Source organism: Anas acuta, chromosome 13, assembly GCF_963932015.1.
Source record: "Anas acuta chromosome 13, bAnaAcu1.1, whole genome shotgun sequence".
Lineage (NCBI taxonomy): Eukaryota > Metazoa > Chordata > Aves > Anseriformes > Anatidae > Anas > Anas acuta.
The window spans coordinates 3,641,424-3,658,381 of record NC_088991.1 but is presented as its reverse complement, the minus strand read 5'-3'; the positions used below and the strand labels follow the sequence as shown (position 1 = coordinate 3,658,381).

Here is a 16,958-nt window from a genome sequence, read left to right as displayed (position 1 = left end):
TCTACTATAACTCCACTCCGAGATAAAAGCAGACGTGAGCCAGTAATACCGGCCTCTTTGCCTGGTATTTTTATTGGTGCTGCCCTCCGTATTAAAGAAAACAAACACTCTGCTTCTAATATTAAAGATAACTCCAACAGGTCTCCCTTAGAGAACCTTGCTGCTAATCCATGCCTTGTAACACAGTTACCCTTGTGTACATTTGGAAGGTGGCCTGTAGAAGGAAAAGCAAACAGAGGATTGGCTCTTTTAAAACTTTTCCCCAGTTTGGGGAGGGGGGAGTGTTGTTTTCTTGTTGTTGTGTGTTTTTTAATATCAGCTCCTGCTCCCTTCTCTTTTAAGGGCTCGTTGTAGAAGAATAAGTAACACTGTGACCTCACATGTGTGACCTCACCATTTTGTACCTGAGGGAGATCTGTATCCTCCCAGGACCTGAAATACCTGAAGGAATGCCTAAGTACAAGAAAGAGCACATTTACTGAGCAGAAATATCCCTCGGTAGCACACATGCTGAACTCAGGAGACAGGAGCTACTGTAACTCTCCTCTCAGCCCGACGGTCACTGCTCCCAGAGCATTTCCTCTTACTGTGTCTCAGCTTCTCCATTTCTTAAAAAGAAGATAACATGAAATGTCCACGAGTTTTCCAGTTCCTGGAGGTAAGACAGTGTGGTGTAAGAGCGGTTATCACTGCCAGCGATGAATCCAGCGGACGAGCAAGGGGCTGATGCCCCAGTTAGCAGATGGGGCACGCACGTTTTGGCAGTGCCTTCAACTTCTTTGTAACGCGACTGGATCCAAAGGGGAAGCGTTTTTAAGGGTATTGCACCAGCAAACAATCATTTTGCATTCACTATACTGCCAGACAATATTTTTCTTACCCTTAAATCACGAACCAGATCCTTGTAAGTATTCCTTTAGCCAGTTCTGTCAGCTTGTCAAAGCGGTGGCACTGAAGGACCAAAAAGCAATCGATTGCCAGCATTGATGAATTTGAGTCAAGTGGAGTGAAAAATTTCCTACTCGTTTACCCTAGCCACAGAGCTGGAGTGCAAAACCTCTTGTGACAAAGAGGAATGGTATTTGTGTTTCCGAATGCACAGAAGAGGGCAGAGCTCTGTGCTGACACAGTCAGCAGGTCGCTCTTCCTCTGCAAGCCAAGACGAGCACACTGACAAACCCTGTCTGCTATCGGCACAATTCGGCTAACAGCTTCAGGTACTGGATGTTGTAGAATAACAGAGAAAGAAGAGAACCTGGAGAACTGGTGCCAGGGTCAACAAAAAGCAAGGTGCATGTGCTGAGCCAGAAGCTGCAAACACTCCTCTGGCTGCTGCATGTTCTGCTCGTAGCAACAGAAATCACTGCTTGTATCAGTTCCCACTGATAAATATTTGGATGAGCCGAAGTGCGAGACAAGCTGCTGTTGACCTAACCGTGCCTGTGACCAGAACAGGTCACACATAACTTGGCACTGTCTGTAACACCAGGCCTCCGGTTTCGCACAATGGAGTCCTCGTATTCAGCCTGAGGACAGTTTGACGCCGTGTATCTGCCCATCTTGACAGAAATGCAGGGGAAAGACAGAAAACCAAAAAAGGAAAACGTTCAGGAAACCACCTGCTCTTTGGTTCAGAGTACCACTGCTGCTGCCCCAAACCATTTCCTCCTGAAGAAGGGAGACGTTGGCCCTGGGAATTAGCCAGACATCAAAACCTTCCCAGGGAGTTCCTCCTCCTGAGAGGCACCCGCAGATCAGAGGAGGAAAGGCTGTCTAAATACACCGAGCCTTCCCTGCCTTGCTGGGTTATTTGCTTTGTCCCTAGGGGAGCTCTGGCCAGGGGAAGCTCCAGCTTTAGCAGAGGGTGGCTTGGTTTCCTCCCTGTTTTTACAGCACAAGCAAGCTACAAAGGCACCCTTTCGACAGCGTCGGGTTTTCAGAGTCAAGTTCTCTGCAGTACTGGAGCATTTTCAACTTCACTTCTGCCTTCACTGCAGTTTGATTTGGCTCCTGTCTTTCTAGTACAGCTGGCACACCAGTACCCCGATGCAAAATGCACTGAAGGCAAATAGTGAGACATTGCATGACCCTCAGCCTGTGCTCATTGCAAGGGAGCGCTGACATCCCATACAGACTACTGCCTACGTTCAGCAGGTCAGAGAGGCACCAGAAGTGCTCACTAGAGACCCAGACTGGGCTTTCCAGTGCCCAGAGGGACAGGGAGCCAAAGGAGTAAAGGTTTCACCTCCTGCAAGCTGGGCTCCAGACAGCTGGATGCTGAACTGTCCACTGCAGTTCAGATGCCATGCCTGAAGGTACTTATAGGGAAATTGTGTGTATCAGCATTAAAGACATCAGAATTGGATTATACTTGGACACATGCTGGCGAAGTATTTGCAGTAGATTTAGAAGAGCTGGGAATTGGCCGCAATCACATAATTTTCCTAAAGTTGGATAAAATTTAACAGCAGTAAATTAGGAAACTTTGCCAACTTCAAAGCACTACCCCAAACTTGGGCCAAAACGATGCACTGGCACTCAAATGCTCTGGAAGGATTTTTTCCTCCTGCCAAATGCTGTTGATCAGATAAGAAGAGCTGGGCTGTGGACCACAGGAATAGGGATGCTGTTGCTGGAGGAGGCTGGGCTCTGGAAAAGAGCCTTTGTGGCAAAAACTAAGGAAGCTGTGATCAAAAACTGAAATACTTGCAGAGTTCCGTGGAAGAGGCAAAGAAGCAGGGCTGCTGCAAGGCTCAGCTGCAGAGGCTCTGGGCAGTGGATGTTGCTCAGGACCTGCTTCTGAGCTCTCCTTACCACCACGCTGTATTCCTCACTGACAAATCTGCAGAGGAGAATGGGAAACTGAACTGTTATGTACATAAGAAATGTTCCTTACAGAGAGGTATCTGGAGCACCATGGGAGGGGAGAAGGAGGAGAGAGAAAAAATAAACAGCTGTAAAGGGAAGACACAAGCTGATGGCGCCTGTGTCTTTTGTCTGCTCTCAGCCCTAATGCCCGTTGAGCTAAGCAGTGAAATTCACATTTTATCTCCCAGACCTCAGTGAGACTGCTTGTGCACGACAGCGCTCCCCCAAACAACGACACGTTGCCCTGTCTGGCCCGCTGGAAGGAGGGGAACGACCCCACAAACCCAAAGGCTTGCAGGCAACCAGCACGGAGCAGGAGCGCAGCCCTGCAGGAACCCTTCCCTCTGTTTCGGGATGATTCAACGCGATACTTAAAAGCTTCTCCCCATCTCCTGGACGCGAAGGGGGGGAGGATCTGTCTGATTGTATCTGTGACCCTGGCAACTCTTCACAAGCAGAGACAGCTGAGTCACTAATATTTAGAAAAATAACATAATTGACTGTATTCAGCCCTGCGGAGGACCCCTGCTGGGTATTCACAGTTGAACATTAGCAACTCGGTCATTTCTGGCAGCCTTTGTGAAGGGTTGCCAGGGCTGTAGATTCAATTAGATGACCTCCGACAAACCGATTTCCACTGCAAATATCTTTTAAAAAATACATTAAATCCCCAATAAATACAGTGAAATTGGAGGAGACAGCCCTTCCTACCTCATTGAATGGCCCCCGTCACCCTGCAGCCCCAGCTAGATGCCTTGCCTGACTGTCATGCATGCACGGGCTCTATTATCACCAGTGCCTAATGTGATTTAGCCCTGTCTGTGGATTGCACTCTTTACATCTGAGAATGTGACACTGTCGCAGTTGGATGCAGATTAGGATATAAAATGATGTTGAAAAGCTAAAAACGTTTGCATGCATCCTGCTTTTCTTTTTCATTGGGTAGGAGTAACTATTTTTTTACCACTGCTTTTTTATCCTCTGACAGCTTTTTTCCATTACTAGTCCCTGAATTATTTTGATGTAGGAAGCATTAAGATGAATTGCTAGATCCGATGTTTTGTATTATCCGTTATAATACACTGCAGCAGAGCATTGCATTGAGCTGGGATATTTACTTTCTTGCCATAAAATCTATACTAAAAGTGATTAACGTACAACTGAGGCACAACTGAGTACAACTAACGTACAACTAGAAATGGGATTTTAAAATTCTGCTTTGTGCATAGGGTTTTATGATAAGCCCTACAGTAAAACACCTTATGTGGACACTATTTGTTAACACTATCATAATGAAATCAGCTAACACCTTAATTACACCTTGTAACTGCTTCTTACAGCATGTAAGACATTTTTCATTCAGCTTTTAAATACCTCAGTTGTAAAAGCTCTTGTCTGTCCCCTCAGAGTGCCAGATTTCATTTCAGCCAGCATATTGTGCCCTAGTAAATTGGTTCTTAGCTGCTCAACTTCTTTGTTTGATTCGTTTTGTATCCTAAATAATTCTACCAAACCCTCACTTTTCTTGCACACATCAATGTTAGAGAAAAAATAAAGAAGCAGAGCAGTGCTGGATTCTCCGCACGTCCCTCCGGAGAGAAGCTTAACAAAACAATGTTTTAAAATAATACATCCTATTGTGTGGCTTAGAATAAGATAGAAATTTAACATCAAAAAATTGTAACTGGATAAGAGCTATTATGAAATGATTATCTAGAGAGCCAGGACATAACATTTTCTCAAATGGCATTGTCATTATTCTTTGTACGTGGCGCAAAAAAAAAAAAAAAAAGTACTGAGGGTAGTTAGAGAGGGGAAACTTTTCTTTACGTATAGTGTAAATTGGGATATGGAACAGAGACGCTGCATGGAGTTTAGTCCTGATTTTTTTTTTCTTGAACGTTCCCTGCTGAGCAGTGCCACAATTAATCAAGCTTTCTAGGTTTTAGTTAATTGCTGGACCCCAATAAATTGGTTTGTACTGGCATCTGTCCAGGTCTGATAATTTCACAGCCTTGGAAACTGCTGCATGTTCACACAAGAACCTTGCAAGCAGGGAGCCGGGATAAAAAGAAAAAAAGAAACTCTTGTTCTGTGAGGTTCTATTAATACTTTAAAAGCCAGCCCACTAGCAACAGTGTCTTCGCTGTTTGTTTATTTTCTCCATGTGTTTTATACTGCTTTTTTAATGATTAAAGGAAATCCCCCTTTTCCTTCTTTTAAACTCCTTCTGTAGATAATTGTTCTCAAAGAGACATTTCCAATTTCAGCTGTATCCTCTTGGAAATTTCCACTCTACCCATCCTTTGCTGAACACTCATTGTGGCTTTTTGTGAAAGCTCGGCTATTTTTTCCCCCTTTCTGCAACTCTGTTCATGTGAAAGAATCACCATCCTCCGGTGAAGACAGGTTCAAGACCAGCTTTATGCCCTGGACAAGAGAGACGAGGGCTCCCACAGCTCCCACTGGCCTAAATCCCTGCTGGTGAGTACCCCTTGTGGTCAGACGGCTGCTACAAGAGGACAGCATGGCTCTTCCCAAGCGGGCAGTCAGAAGCAAGCAGACTGGTGTTGCAGTTTAGTGCAAGTCCGATGCATTAGGGGCTGTTACGAGCGAACACACAATGCTGTTATCGGCGTGGGAGACAGGTTCACAGCTATTAGTTCATTTTACAGCTGGGCTCAGTTACAGGAAGGACTTTGCATCCTCAAGTCTCACTGGTAGCGATGGGATTTGCGAGCGCTAAGCCCCTGGCAGGCTCTGGCTCCATGCTGGCACACATTTGACTTTGTTCTCCCCAGAGAAGGCTCATTTGGCAAAATCAGTTTTACTAATGGGTTTCAAAAGCACTCCCATACCAGCAAGTTTCAGAGGAAAAGAGTTACATAATACCCGAGGTGTTCGGTAACCTCCTTGTTATTGTCTTTGGCTCACCAAGGCCAGATTAGCAGCACTAATCACGGTTGTATAAAAGTGTAATTGAATTGCAAATGGAGCCTCGTTCAGTCTGCCTCGACTCCCTCTGTCACGCCTTGGAAAACTGGACCGAAGAGGGCTTTTCTGGTGGATCTCAGCTGTAAAGCAATGCATCAGCAAGTGAAGTTTTATTGTGGTATGATCAATCTGTACGATTCGTTACTGCTTCTCCTACAGACCTCATAGATCCTCAGCGAGTGCAGATTACCAGGATTCTTTGAAATGCCTGCACATTTGTACCAAGAGGGATTCTGGTCAATAATCCCAATGGCATCTGTTGTTTTATGTGAGCTGTACTGCTTTTGGCTGTTTTCAAGACTGAGGTACTGAAAAAACAATCAAGGTGAAGCTCCTCCCAGAACCTCAGAACAATCACTCCCAAGGATTGCTTTATGCTGCTTTTCACTTACTGAAACAGTTGCCGAGACACTACGGCATGCCGTGCAGCATTACACTCTGGGAGAAGCAGGAACAGTCCGCTGTTCAGGCTTCTTCCCGAAATGCTGTCCTTACAAGAGTTATAGCTGAGCGTTTGGGATGAAGAGTTGGACTTGATGTCCAAATCAGGCACAAAGGGGTGTTTCAGCAAACACCCCTTCTAGTTTGCTGAAATACGTGGGATCAGCTAGGGATTTAGAGCTCTGCTTTCAACTGCTTTATCAATGCTATGCCTTCAACATCCATTACAAGATTAAATAATGCAAAAGAAATCCAGTACTGTTGTTAATACTAGAAAGTGAGAGAAAGACGAGTCTGACACAACTAACAATTTTCTTAAATAAACAACAAATAAACAAACAAGTAAATTAGATGGACAAGCACACAAAAGAGATGAATCAGAAATCAGTGGTTTCTGTCAAGAGGTTACAATGCACCCCTGACAGAAAGATGTATCTGGTCAAGAATTTCCCAACTTGAATTGGGAAATCTCAAGACAGGACAGACACGAAGACATTCTGGGAATGTCACGAAGATCAGCACTTTCACAATTTAATTGTAGTTCATGTCGATTCCTTGAGCTCATTTGAAAGTTTGAGTAATAATTGCTGCTACATATCTTGGTGATGACACTGAAATTTTTCATTACTATTTCACTCTCAGTAAACCACTGAGTACTGATGCTTTGACACACTGTGGTGAAGTATATTTTATATGCAGCTCACGAATCTATAAAAAACACGGATTGCTTCCAGTTGTCTTGCTGGTTTTCTTTGAAAGGTAAAGGTAGAAGAGAATTACAGGATTATTGTTACAGCTGTGCACACTACTGTGGTTATAGAAATAGAAATATAGAAATATCTAGGTTGGATTGGATTGGGTTGGATTGGATTGGATTGGATTGGATTGGATTGGATTGGATTGGATTAGAAACAGCTGCAGGTGAACACTTTGAGACCAATGCAAAATTCAGGTGAGCCTCCTCACCTCTGAGCACACGTCTGTCTGTTCTGTACCCGTACAGTGCTGTTCTCAACACCACACCTAGCAAAGCATCATCTGCTCTAGGGCAGGATGAAAAACTGGTGGTTCTCTTCTGCTGCACTTTCATATTGGTTACTGGCAACTGGTGACTCTCTGTGCACCTCTGTATCTGGAAGTGAGATTTAGAAATGCATATTTTATTTGCATTTTTTGACAGAACATTGAAAGACTTCCACCTACTCTTCAGCCTCAGAGGAACATGTCTGCATCAAGGTGAGGATTGGAGAGCAGTTTGATGTCTTATGTAATGTTGCTGTTGTTTTTAGCAAACTGCATTCAAGGATCTCAGATTTACTAACTCCATCTGTCTCTGCTAAATAAGTAAATTAATTTCTAGTGTTAGAGGACTGAAACCCCACCACAGATGAAGTCAGTGCAACAGAATGAACAGGAGGGTGGAGAATGCTCATGACCATCCTATGCCATAATCACAAAATCATGCACATCTGAAGTCCTTTTTGTTTAACAGCGTATGTGGAGACTGCTTGATGAACATCCAGATTGTATTCCCAGTATGATAGTTGCAGGGCTGATCCAAACCACAGAAAGTAATTTAGAGATTATTATAAAATCCTGGGAATAATATTTAGCATTTTAAGATACATTTTCCAAAGGGCTCAAAAGAATTTATAGGAATGTAAAAGCTAAGACATTCATTAGTTTAAGAACTTCTTTTCACACATATTCAGAATTGAAAAATTGACCATAGATAATTATTTTTTACTTGAAAGGAAAGAAAAAAAAGACAGGGAGGTAAATGGAAGTTGTATCACATCTACTGTCTCTCAAAACTCCATATCTAATCCAGTTAAGAGAGCTTTGCATGGTGTATAAACATGTTAGCGTTGGCATGAATCTTTTATCTTGCTTTTTTCCCTCACAAGAACTGAGAACTAACAGTAGGATACCTGTGTTCTGTTAAGTCACTGCAAGGCACAGCACGAGGAAATGGACTTCTACTGTCAGGGTCACACTTCATTAGCTGTTCAAGTTCTATTACCTCTAATGAGAATTACATGGCTAAATTGATGTGCTCTTAAAAACGTAGGGCATCCTTGAATCCCTAATGCCCACTGCTGGGAGCAATTCTTCCCTCTCCAATCACGAGGACACTGAGCACATTCAAACAGTGAGCTCTGCCCGACAGCGTGAAGGGTAACAGCTATGTACTTGCTGCTCCTCTGGAGCTCTCCGTGTCCCACGTGTGCAGCAGCCCTCACCTTCAGAAACTTCAGTCCCAGCCCACTGCTGAGCAAGAGCACAGGGCAAGGTGTTTCCTCAGTCGTGGCAGCGCTGTGCTCTGCAGGGAATAAGACGGGCTCCCTGACTCAGGGCTGCATTGGCTGCAACACCCAGCAAAGCATAGTGGGCGAGATACAAAGGGTACCAAATGTAACCGTACTCACTCTTCAATGATACTTTGATGGAGCTGGGAAACGAGGAAGGGCGCAGGCATGGGTGCAGCTTTACCCACATCCAGCGGCATCAGCAAGCTCAGCAAGCTCAGCAAGGGTTACTCACCAAGAGGCCACTTGCGATCACTTCATTCCTGCACAACGCCCAGTGTGTGTCACACTGCCCTCTGCACTGCCAACCGAGGAGATGCATGGCAAGAAGCAGAGGCAGGCTCTGTACCTGCCTGGACCAGGTCAGCACTCAGCTGCCTGCAGGGACGCCCCAGGCACGCTGCCCAGCTCCCCGAGGAGCAGGACCAGGACTAGCAGTGAGCCTGGGCCGCATGGCCAGGGCCGGGTTTCCACTGTCTTGCCCACCTACAGAGTCCCCAGTCCCAGGGAAAGGCTCTTTCAGCCAATTCTCTCCAATCTAGGTTTGCCAAAGAGTGGGAGGAGGTCTCCTTTTTGTGTAGTTCAGTGTTCAGCAAAGGTCTTACACCTGAATTAGTATCTCCAGAAGCCGCCAGATACCATCACCTCTGAACCAGCTTCGCAGGATGCAGTGTAAAGTGCTGGCATCTGCAGTGACCTTCACAAGGCACTCTTCAGGCCAAATAAGCAATTTCTCTTCAAAGAACCTCTCTGCAAAAGAGTTCGGGTCACAGACTATAGAAAATACTTAATTTCTCATTACTATTATGCTGACTATGCATAAAGAGTACTACAAGGACTACTGCTGTCCTTATCCATGCACACTGGACTTTGTACCAGCACAGAGGAGGCCGTGCCGGGGAGGGATGTGGTCTAGGGGAGGCTGAGAGGGGTCGGCAGTGTGGCAGGTAAGCGGGTCTGGAGGATGCCCAGGTAGCAAACCCGAGCTCTGCCAAGCACCAGGCTGTGCCTACCAGTCACACAGATGCCATAAAACCAAACTTTGGAGCCTCTGTACAAGGACCTGTGGATTCCTGCCCACAAAGATCTGCAATCTCTTTTCCTTCCTAGACAGAATTGCAAACTGTGTGTTTGGTCTTAAGTAACACTGAGGACAACAGATACTCACACTCCCCAGGAAGCTTAATGCCTTTTGAAAAGCTCACCATATGAACACTCACTTTGCCTGCTGCCAGCCATAAAGAGAATATGGCTTCTGAGCAGCAACATCGGCAACAGAGCAACAGCCCAGCACAGAGACCCCAGCCCTCACCCGCAGTAGTGACAAGGGATTTCAGAAAATCAAAACATCCTACCCGAATTGCGAGAGCCCACGCAATGCCCCTTTTCTATAAAGTAACATCATTTTAATGATGTTACCGAGGGCATTTCAGTGTCTCGTTAACTCCTCTGAAATCTGACGTCTATCAGTTTAGCTCTCTCTACCTAATGCTGGAGGGAATGGATTCTTTTTTGGTTTGGATGGAGAACTACCAGGTGTGGAGTCTCCAGCACAACTTCAGCCTCCTGTGAGGAGTTGGACAAAAGAGCAGAGCTTCAGTTGTAAATGCTGCACTAGATCCAAGAAACAGCTCTGACAATGCAATCTGGTCTCTATCCAGAGCTGTGAAGAGGTGTTCAGAGCCCACCACATCCTGCTGGCCCACCCCAGGAACAAACTCCTTCCCGTTCACAGTGAGAGCTTTATCTCATTTGACTTCGCTGCCCTTTGGCGTTACAGCCTTCACTTTGCCACCTCTTGGTGGGGTGTGAGCCCAGTTTCTGAGACATGATCGGTCTTACAGGGGTCCTGGATCAGGATTTACCCCGGGGAAGATTTCCTATTACCCCACACCCAGCACCCTGGCAGCCAAGGGCAGCTCCTAGGCAAGTCCCCGCACCCGGGGTCAGTGCCACCAGGAGGACTCGGGCGGGCTCTGGCTCTTTGCAGCATGTGACGGGACTGGCGCAGTGGCAGATCCCGGTGCACACGCTATCTGCACGCTGTGTACCTCGCCAGCTGAGCCCACGCAGCCCAGCCCGGTGCAGCAGCTCAGTAGCAGCGCTGCTGCAGCCCCACCACTCCGAGGGGGGGTGCGTACACTTCTCTCCAGGAGCATGCATGTACCTTGGCAGGGCCAGGGCTTGCACAGCCCAGACTCTGCTTTCAAGTGCAAATTACAAGAATATTTCTGATTCACAATAACCACTTTTTTTTTTTCCATTTGCCCATTCTTACGTCACCGGTGGCTCCTCCAAAACTATCAGCCTGTGGCAGCAGCTTAACTCCAGAATGCAGCTTCTTTTTATTTCCCTTTTTAACATTAAGAGGTATAATACTGCTTTTTGCTAACACACAGCTCTGATTGCTCGTGAAGTCACACCAGAACGCCCTTAGAAAGCCACCTCCTCTCCTTGTGCCAGCACAAGGTTTCACCACGTGCTGTACTTTCGCTGTTTCATTGAAATGGAAGAAATGACAAGTTCTGCTCAGTTTTCAACCGTCTGACCTCCCAGCAGTGCTCCCCAAACACCCCGCTCCCAAACTGGGGGAAACAGGTTGGCGTTTCTGTCTCCGCACGGTGTCTTTTCATCCTTCGCCCTTTTTCTCAGACCATTTGTCGAGGGTTCACCACTCGCTTCTTATGAGTTACACGGGCTAAAACCAGAGGGAACGGGGCCGTTTGACCGAGCACGTAACGTCAGGAGCCAGGGGGTTCATTCAGCCCCTCCGGGTGACCCCGAAACCTCCCGAGGGAACACCCGACAAGGAGGGGAGGGGGGGGCTCACCTCTGCGGGCGGCGGGGCTGCACCCGACCAGCCGGGGGGGGGCTCGCAGGTGGCGGCCGCGACCCCCAGGCCCCCCGGGCGCCCCCCGGCTCCCCCCCGGAGGAGCAAACTCCACCCCGGGCCGCGGCCCCGGGGCCGGGCGGCGGCAGAGGAGGGGGCCGGGGCGGGAGGCGGATCGCCGGGCCGCTGCCTCCCAGCGCCGCTCCTCCCGCTGCTCCCAGTGCCGCCGCGGCTGCAGCTGCCGGGGCACGGCCGAGCATCCTCGGGCCGCCGGCAGCGGCAGGAGGCGGCAGGTGGCCCGGGGCTCGGCGTGGTGCGGCCCCAGCTCCTCGTCCCCAGCTCCTGGGGGTCGGGGACCGGCTGCGGGACCCCCCCCCGTCCTCCCTCCCCGTCCCGTCCCTTTCCCCGGCAGCCCCGAAAGGGCGGGCGGAGATGCCGGCAACGTGAGCGGGGAGCGGAGCCCCCCGGCCCCAGCCCGGTCCCAGGTGGGTGAGTTCTTGCTTTGCTTTGCTTCGCTTTGCTTCGCTTCGCTTTGCTCTGCTTCGCTTTGCTTTGCTTCGCTTCGCTTCGCTTCTCTTCCTTCGCCGAGCCCCGGAGCCTCGGAGCCGGGGCTGACCCCGCTGCCGGCCCCATCCCCGCCGCGGATGCGCCCCGGAGCACGGCCGGGTGCCCCCAGCCCCGGGGCTCGGGCAGCGACGTGCCCTCGGCCGGCTCCTCGCAGGGCGAGGCGTGAAAAAGAGGAGCCGGGAGCCTGGGCTCGGGGAGGAGACGCTTCCCTGCGGGTCCCCGCGGTGCCCGTGCTGCGCGGAGAGCACGCCGATGGTGAACAGGTTAATAGAGAGGGGCTGCGCTGAGCCGGGGGGAGTTTTCGGGACGTTGCCCTTTGGGGATGTAAAGGGAGTGTGCTAATAGGGAAAAGTATGCGCTTATATTTGGAGTAACAACAATCCCGAAATTAAAGAGAATTAAGGAATACATCAAAAGTCCCCGTCCCGTTGCTGCTGTTAACTCCTCCATTTCACTGCCGGGAAGCGCTCCTGAGCGTACGCAACCCCAATTTCCAAACGTTCCTCCTTTGGAAGACGTGACGTGTAAAATGGATGGGTTTCTAAGCTCCATCTATTCGAGCTAGCCGAGCTAGCCGACAGGTAAAGTGCTGCACAAAGGATTATTGTGCTCCGTTTATAAATATTGTTTGCTTAAGCAACCCCCAAGAAGGCCGAAGTATTTGACCGTTCGTATTTCTGCCAGTCCCGCTGATGTGCTACTGTTGTTCTCAGCGATGTCCTGAGACTAAACTGCAAGGTTTTCATTTTAAACAAGTTTGTAGAAGTTTGTTTGGCTTGAAAGTCTCCTGTGTGATTTGAACATGTTGAAAGGAAAAAGTGACTTAAACCTTTCTTCTGAAATGGGAATATTATTTTCAGCTTCCAAAATAAATGGAAAGTTATATTTTGTTACTGCCATAGGGAGTGTGCTTTGAAAACAGCATTATGTTTTTGAATGCTTTCAGATGCAGTCTGCATTATTTTGAATGAGCCCACTGAACACAGAGCTCGCTGAAGACAGACGTGTTAGTTAGGGCACATATCCATTTTGTTGTGGTTGGGGAATATGTAGAGAACCCCCAGATACTAAAGGTAATAAAAACACTCTGATAAAGGATCCCCTACTCTTTGTTAGGGTATCCTAGAGCACAATAGTTTTAATAGGAAGATTTTTTTAAGTGGCCTTACAGTGCCAACTTACAGTGCCTTCTCCATTCTTCTTACAACGGTTGATTTCTCTAAGCTCTCCACCACTTAATCTCGAATACACATACCTGAATTATTCTTTCTGCTTTGCTTATCTGTCAGCTGAAACACAGTCATGTACAGTTCTAGTATTTACATGAAATCTGAAGAGGTTAAATTAGTTTACGAAGCTGATTGTTTATTTTTCCGATAGTGAATCTTTTTTTTTTTGAACTTTTATAAAACTGTGAATCGACTTCAAGACTCTTAAAATCAAAACCAAGTCTTTTCTACATTGTAAACTGTGGACAAATGTATGCTGTGAAGATAATGCTTTTGCAGTGAATGTCTGATAAGCAGTAAAGCATCTTCAGATTTCCTAAATTAGAAATTTACATTAGCTATCATGAATAAGTTTTACCTTAGTTATTTACATTTCTCCCTGTTTTATTCATTATAAAATAATTCATCTTTTAAAAGCCAGAAAAAGATAGAGAATGGTGCTTGCAGCAAGTACGATCCCATCTCAGCACCTCTCAGAGAATACAATAGGCTTTGCTCCATGTGCAAGACTTTGACACTGAAGATCTACAAGGTGGAAGGGGGCATGTTTCTTCCCCTATTGTACTTACAGATTTCAAGGCAACGAATGGGTTAACACTAGAAAAATTAATTATACCCAATCCCAGAACAATAGTAGTTGGGAGATGGGAGGAGGGGTGAGTTGAATAGTGGTGGGAGCCTGTTAGATTCAGTGAGGAAAACTCCCCTCGCCCAGAGCCTGGCCAGCATTTCACCCAAAGCAAGGATTTCCACGGTGCAGGGCCAATATACCAGAGAAACGCAAGGGTAATTTTACAATGAGACAAACATGTTATCACTGACACCTGTATTTCCTAAGTTACACCCAAAAGAGCTGTTCTACAAGAAAATCTCCCAACCTATTTTTCTTGTGTAAGAATTGAGATTGCTTACATGCCAGATTTCTCCACTTTGGAATCAAACAGGACTTGATGTCCACTAGATGTCCACTTTTCAGCTTTCATGAATGAGAGTGTGGTCCCTTTTCCAAAAACGGGATGATTTGAGGCCAAAGATGTTTCCATGAAATGAAGATCTATGATACTGACAGATTTTTTGCTTCCTGCAGTTTAGGATTGCTGGGTGCTGGCCGAAGACATGTCAGAGAATTTAAGTTATCTCGCAGGATTCTAGTTTTATTCATTTCATGTTTTCTTCCCGACAGCTCAACATTCTCTACCTTGGAGGCTTTTTCTCTCCCTTTTGTTGATAAAGATGAGAAAAAAGTGGAGATTGGAGGATTTTCATTTTATCTTTTTTGGTGTGGTCTGTCTCCTTTTCGTAGATGGAGGTAAACTGGAACAAGTAAAACGTAAGTAGACTTCTAAACAAAGCCTTCACATTCACTCAAACCTGACGTTTTCCTGCTATTTGACAAATGTGGATCAGAAAAGATTTTCAAACAAGAATGTCCTAAACTGCAGGACTGCATTCAAAACCTTCTACCATTCTTCCTCCTCCTAATCCCGTGTTTAGTGGAATCAGGTCACACCCATGTTTGGGGCACATTTTCCTAAAGCTGTACAGGTTTCACTGCTTCATAAAGAACATAACACATCAGTTGGAGAATCTGTTTTATTTCAAATACCCTGAATCAAGAGAGTGCTTAATTCTATTTTAGTGACCTCTGTAAACATCTGACAGATTATCTGGATTTTGTCCCATGTGTAAGACTATTGTGCTGAGGTTTTCAGCTAGTGTAAAGCTCGTCCAAGACTGTTCCGTTCTGTTCCAAAAACAACCTCATATGAACTGGATTAGATACATCCTTTGAGAAAATTAAGAGTCTAAGCACTGTCAAAAACTTGATGAGAAGCATTGAAAAGAATACAAACAAAACACAGGGAATGCTTCTACAAAGCCTGTAGGAGTTACTGCCTGCTACAGCCGTGCCACTCGCTATCTGGAATGCTCTCCCCACCTGTGCAGGCTGCATTTTGGCCTTTTTCTTATAAAGCACATCGCTTGCCATTAAGAAATTGTTAAAATTTTTGGCCTCACTGTCAGCAGCTTGTGCTTCTACAGATAGAGGAAAAGAGGAGAGGAAAAGAAGAAAGGAGAGGAGAGATTTCAATCCCTACCTCTTGCTACTTTCTCGTAGCCCCGTAAATGTTAAGAATGTCCTTGCTGAGATTGTCTCTTGGAAGACAGGTATTTTGTTTGATACCCTGAAGCACCAGCTATACAGAGAGTGATGAATCAAATGGAATTCGGACATCATAAAGGTATGGCAAGGATTCCTCTTATGGCAACACAGAGAACCACATCCTTTTACTGAGGAGATTTGAGTTTTCTCTATGAAACTGGAATGTGACAGGGAGAGACAGGGCAGTAATGTCTGTAGGTAGACGGATATCTGCAAAACTGTACCTGCAAAATTACAAGTATTTAATGAACATAAAGATCTTAATTTGGAAGCTGATGCGTGTATAAGTCAGCACAAATTGCTCTGAAATACTAGGACAAGCTTCTTTTTTATCAGGTTCTTACAACGTGGAGATACTCCATGTGCAGTGTAAATGCAACACATGGATCTTCCTTCTGTAGTCCCCTTGTTCAAAATCTCTGCTGTACAGCTTGAGATTTTCCTGAGTGCAGCCAGTTGCTTTGGTTTTGTAATGAAAAGGTTTAGTATATAAACCTGTCTGAGCAATCAAGCACTTTCATTTTGTTACCTAAATGGGATCTGAGCCTACGCTTTTGAAGCTCAAAGAATAAACACACCCTGTATGAAAGGCATTTTGTCAGCTATTTTCCAAGTATGGAATGGGATTGTTCATTCATAACTCTTTCAATTCTTCTCTGGTTTACAGATTCAGATACATACTGTGTGTTTCAAGACAAGAAGTACCGTGTAGGAGAAAGATGGCATCCTTACCTAGAACCCTATGGACTTGTTTACTGCGTTAATTGTCTCTGCTCAGAGGTAGGACTATCGAGCTATTCTCCCTACAACTTCTGTTTGCTTAACTGGCCAGAATCCTCTGCATTGTATCTACAATTTGACAAAGCCCAAACCAGTTTTCACTGGTGGGTCCTGATCATGCTGCAGGAAATAGAGGCAATGAAGGAAAAATGTCCTTGTGAAGGGAAAACATTAACAAAGAAGGCCAACAGTGGCAAAAATGCTTGTACAGTGTAGCCAAAAAAGCTCCTCAACTAGCCAGGAGCTTGGTCAGTGCTGAGCATTACCCCTTGAATAATTAGACCTCACTACTTAAATACAATCCTTGTACTGCTGTCAGCACGGAGGATTATGTTGAACCCAAATTTCATTGTGTTCTGATGTACATACACTGCCCACATCTTCTTAAAGGCATTTCCATAGTCAAAGCACCTGCTGCCTTAAAGTGTTGAAAAAACAGTGGATAATAACAATAAATGGATAATAACATTTTTAAGACTCTAGGAAGGAACAATAAGATGATGAAAAATGAGGAGTGGGCACAGAGGGCAGAGAAAATTGGCCAGGCTAGGAAAGGACAGGCCCTGGGCTACCATCAGTTGATGCTTGATACCCAGACACAGCAGTCACAGACTCTCTAAGTATGTTGTACAGTGCTGGGAGGACAGGAGAATGAGAGCAGAATATGTCCCTTGGAGTACTTTATAATGACTAACACATGAGACACTCCAGATGCTGAGTTTTGTCTGCTGTATTTAATGTAGAATACATTTTTCTTGGCTATTTCCTCCCCCTGC

General features: G+C 46.1%; 2 protein-coding genes across 2 annotated transcripts in view; one reads left to right on the top strand and one right to left on the bottom strand.

Annotated features, from left to right (window-relative positions):
• Window positions 1-16,958, bottom strand: part of PAK3 (p21 (RAC1) activated kinase 3) — a 172,826-nt gene that overhangs the window by 125,180 nt on the left and 30,688 nt on the right. The gene's annotated exons all lie outside the window — the stretch shown is intronic.
• Window positions 11,586-16,958, top strand: part of CHRDL1 (chordin like 1) — a 43,769-nt gene continuing 38,396 nt past the window's right edge. Inside the window, exons 1-3 of the mRNA XM_068696525.1 lie at window positions 11,586-11,927; window positions 14,422-14,568; window positions 16,070-16,182. Of these exons, the coding sequence (XP_068552626.1) occupies window positions 14,472-14,568; window positions 16,070-16,182 (210 nt within the window). The 5' untranslated portion in view covers window positions 11,586-11,927; window positions 14,422-14,471. The remainder of the gene's footprint in view (window positions 11,928-14,421; window positions 14,569-16,069; window positions 16,183-16,958) is intronic.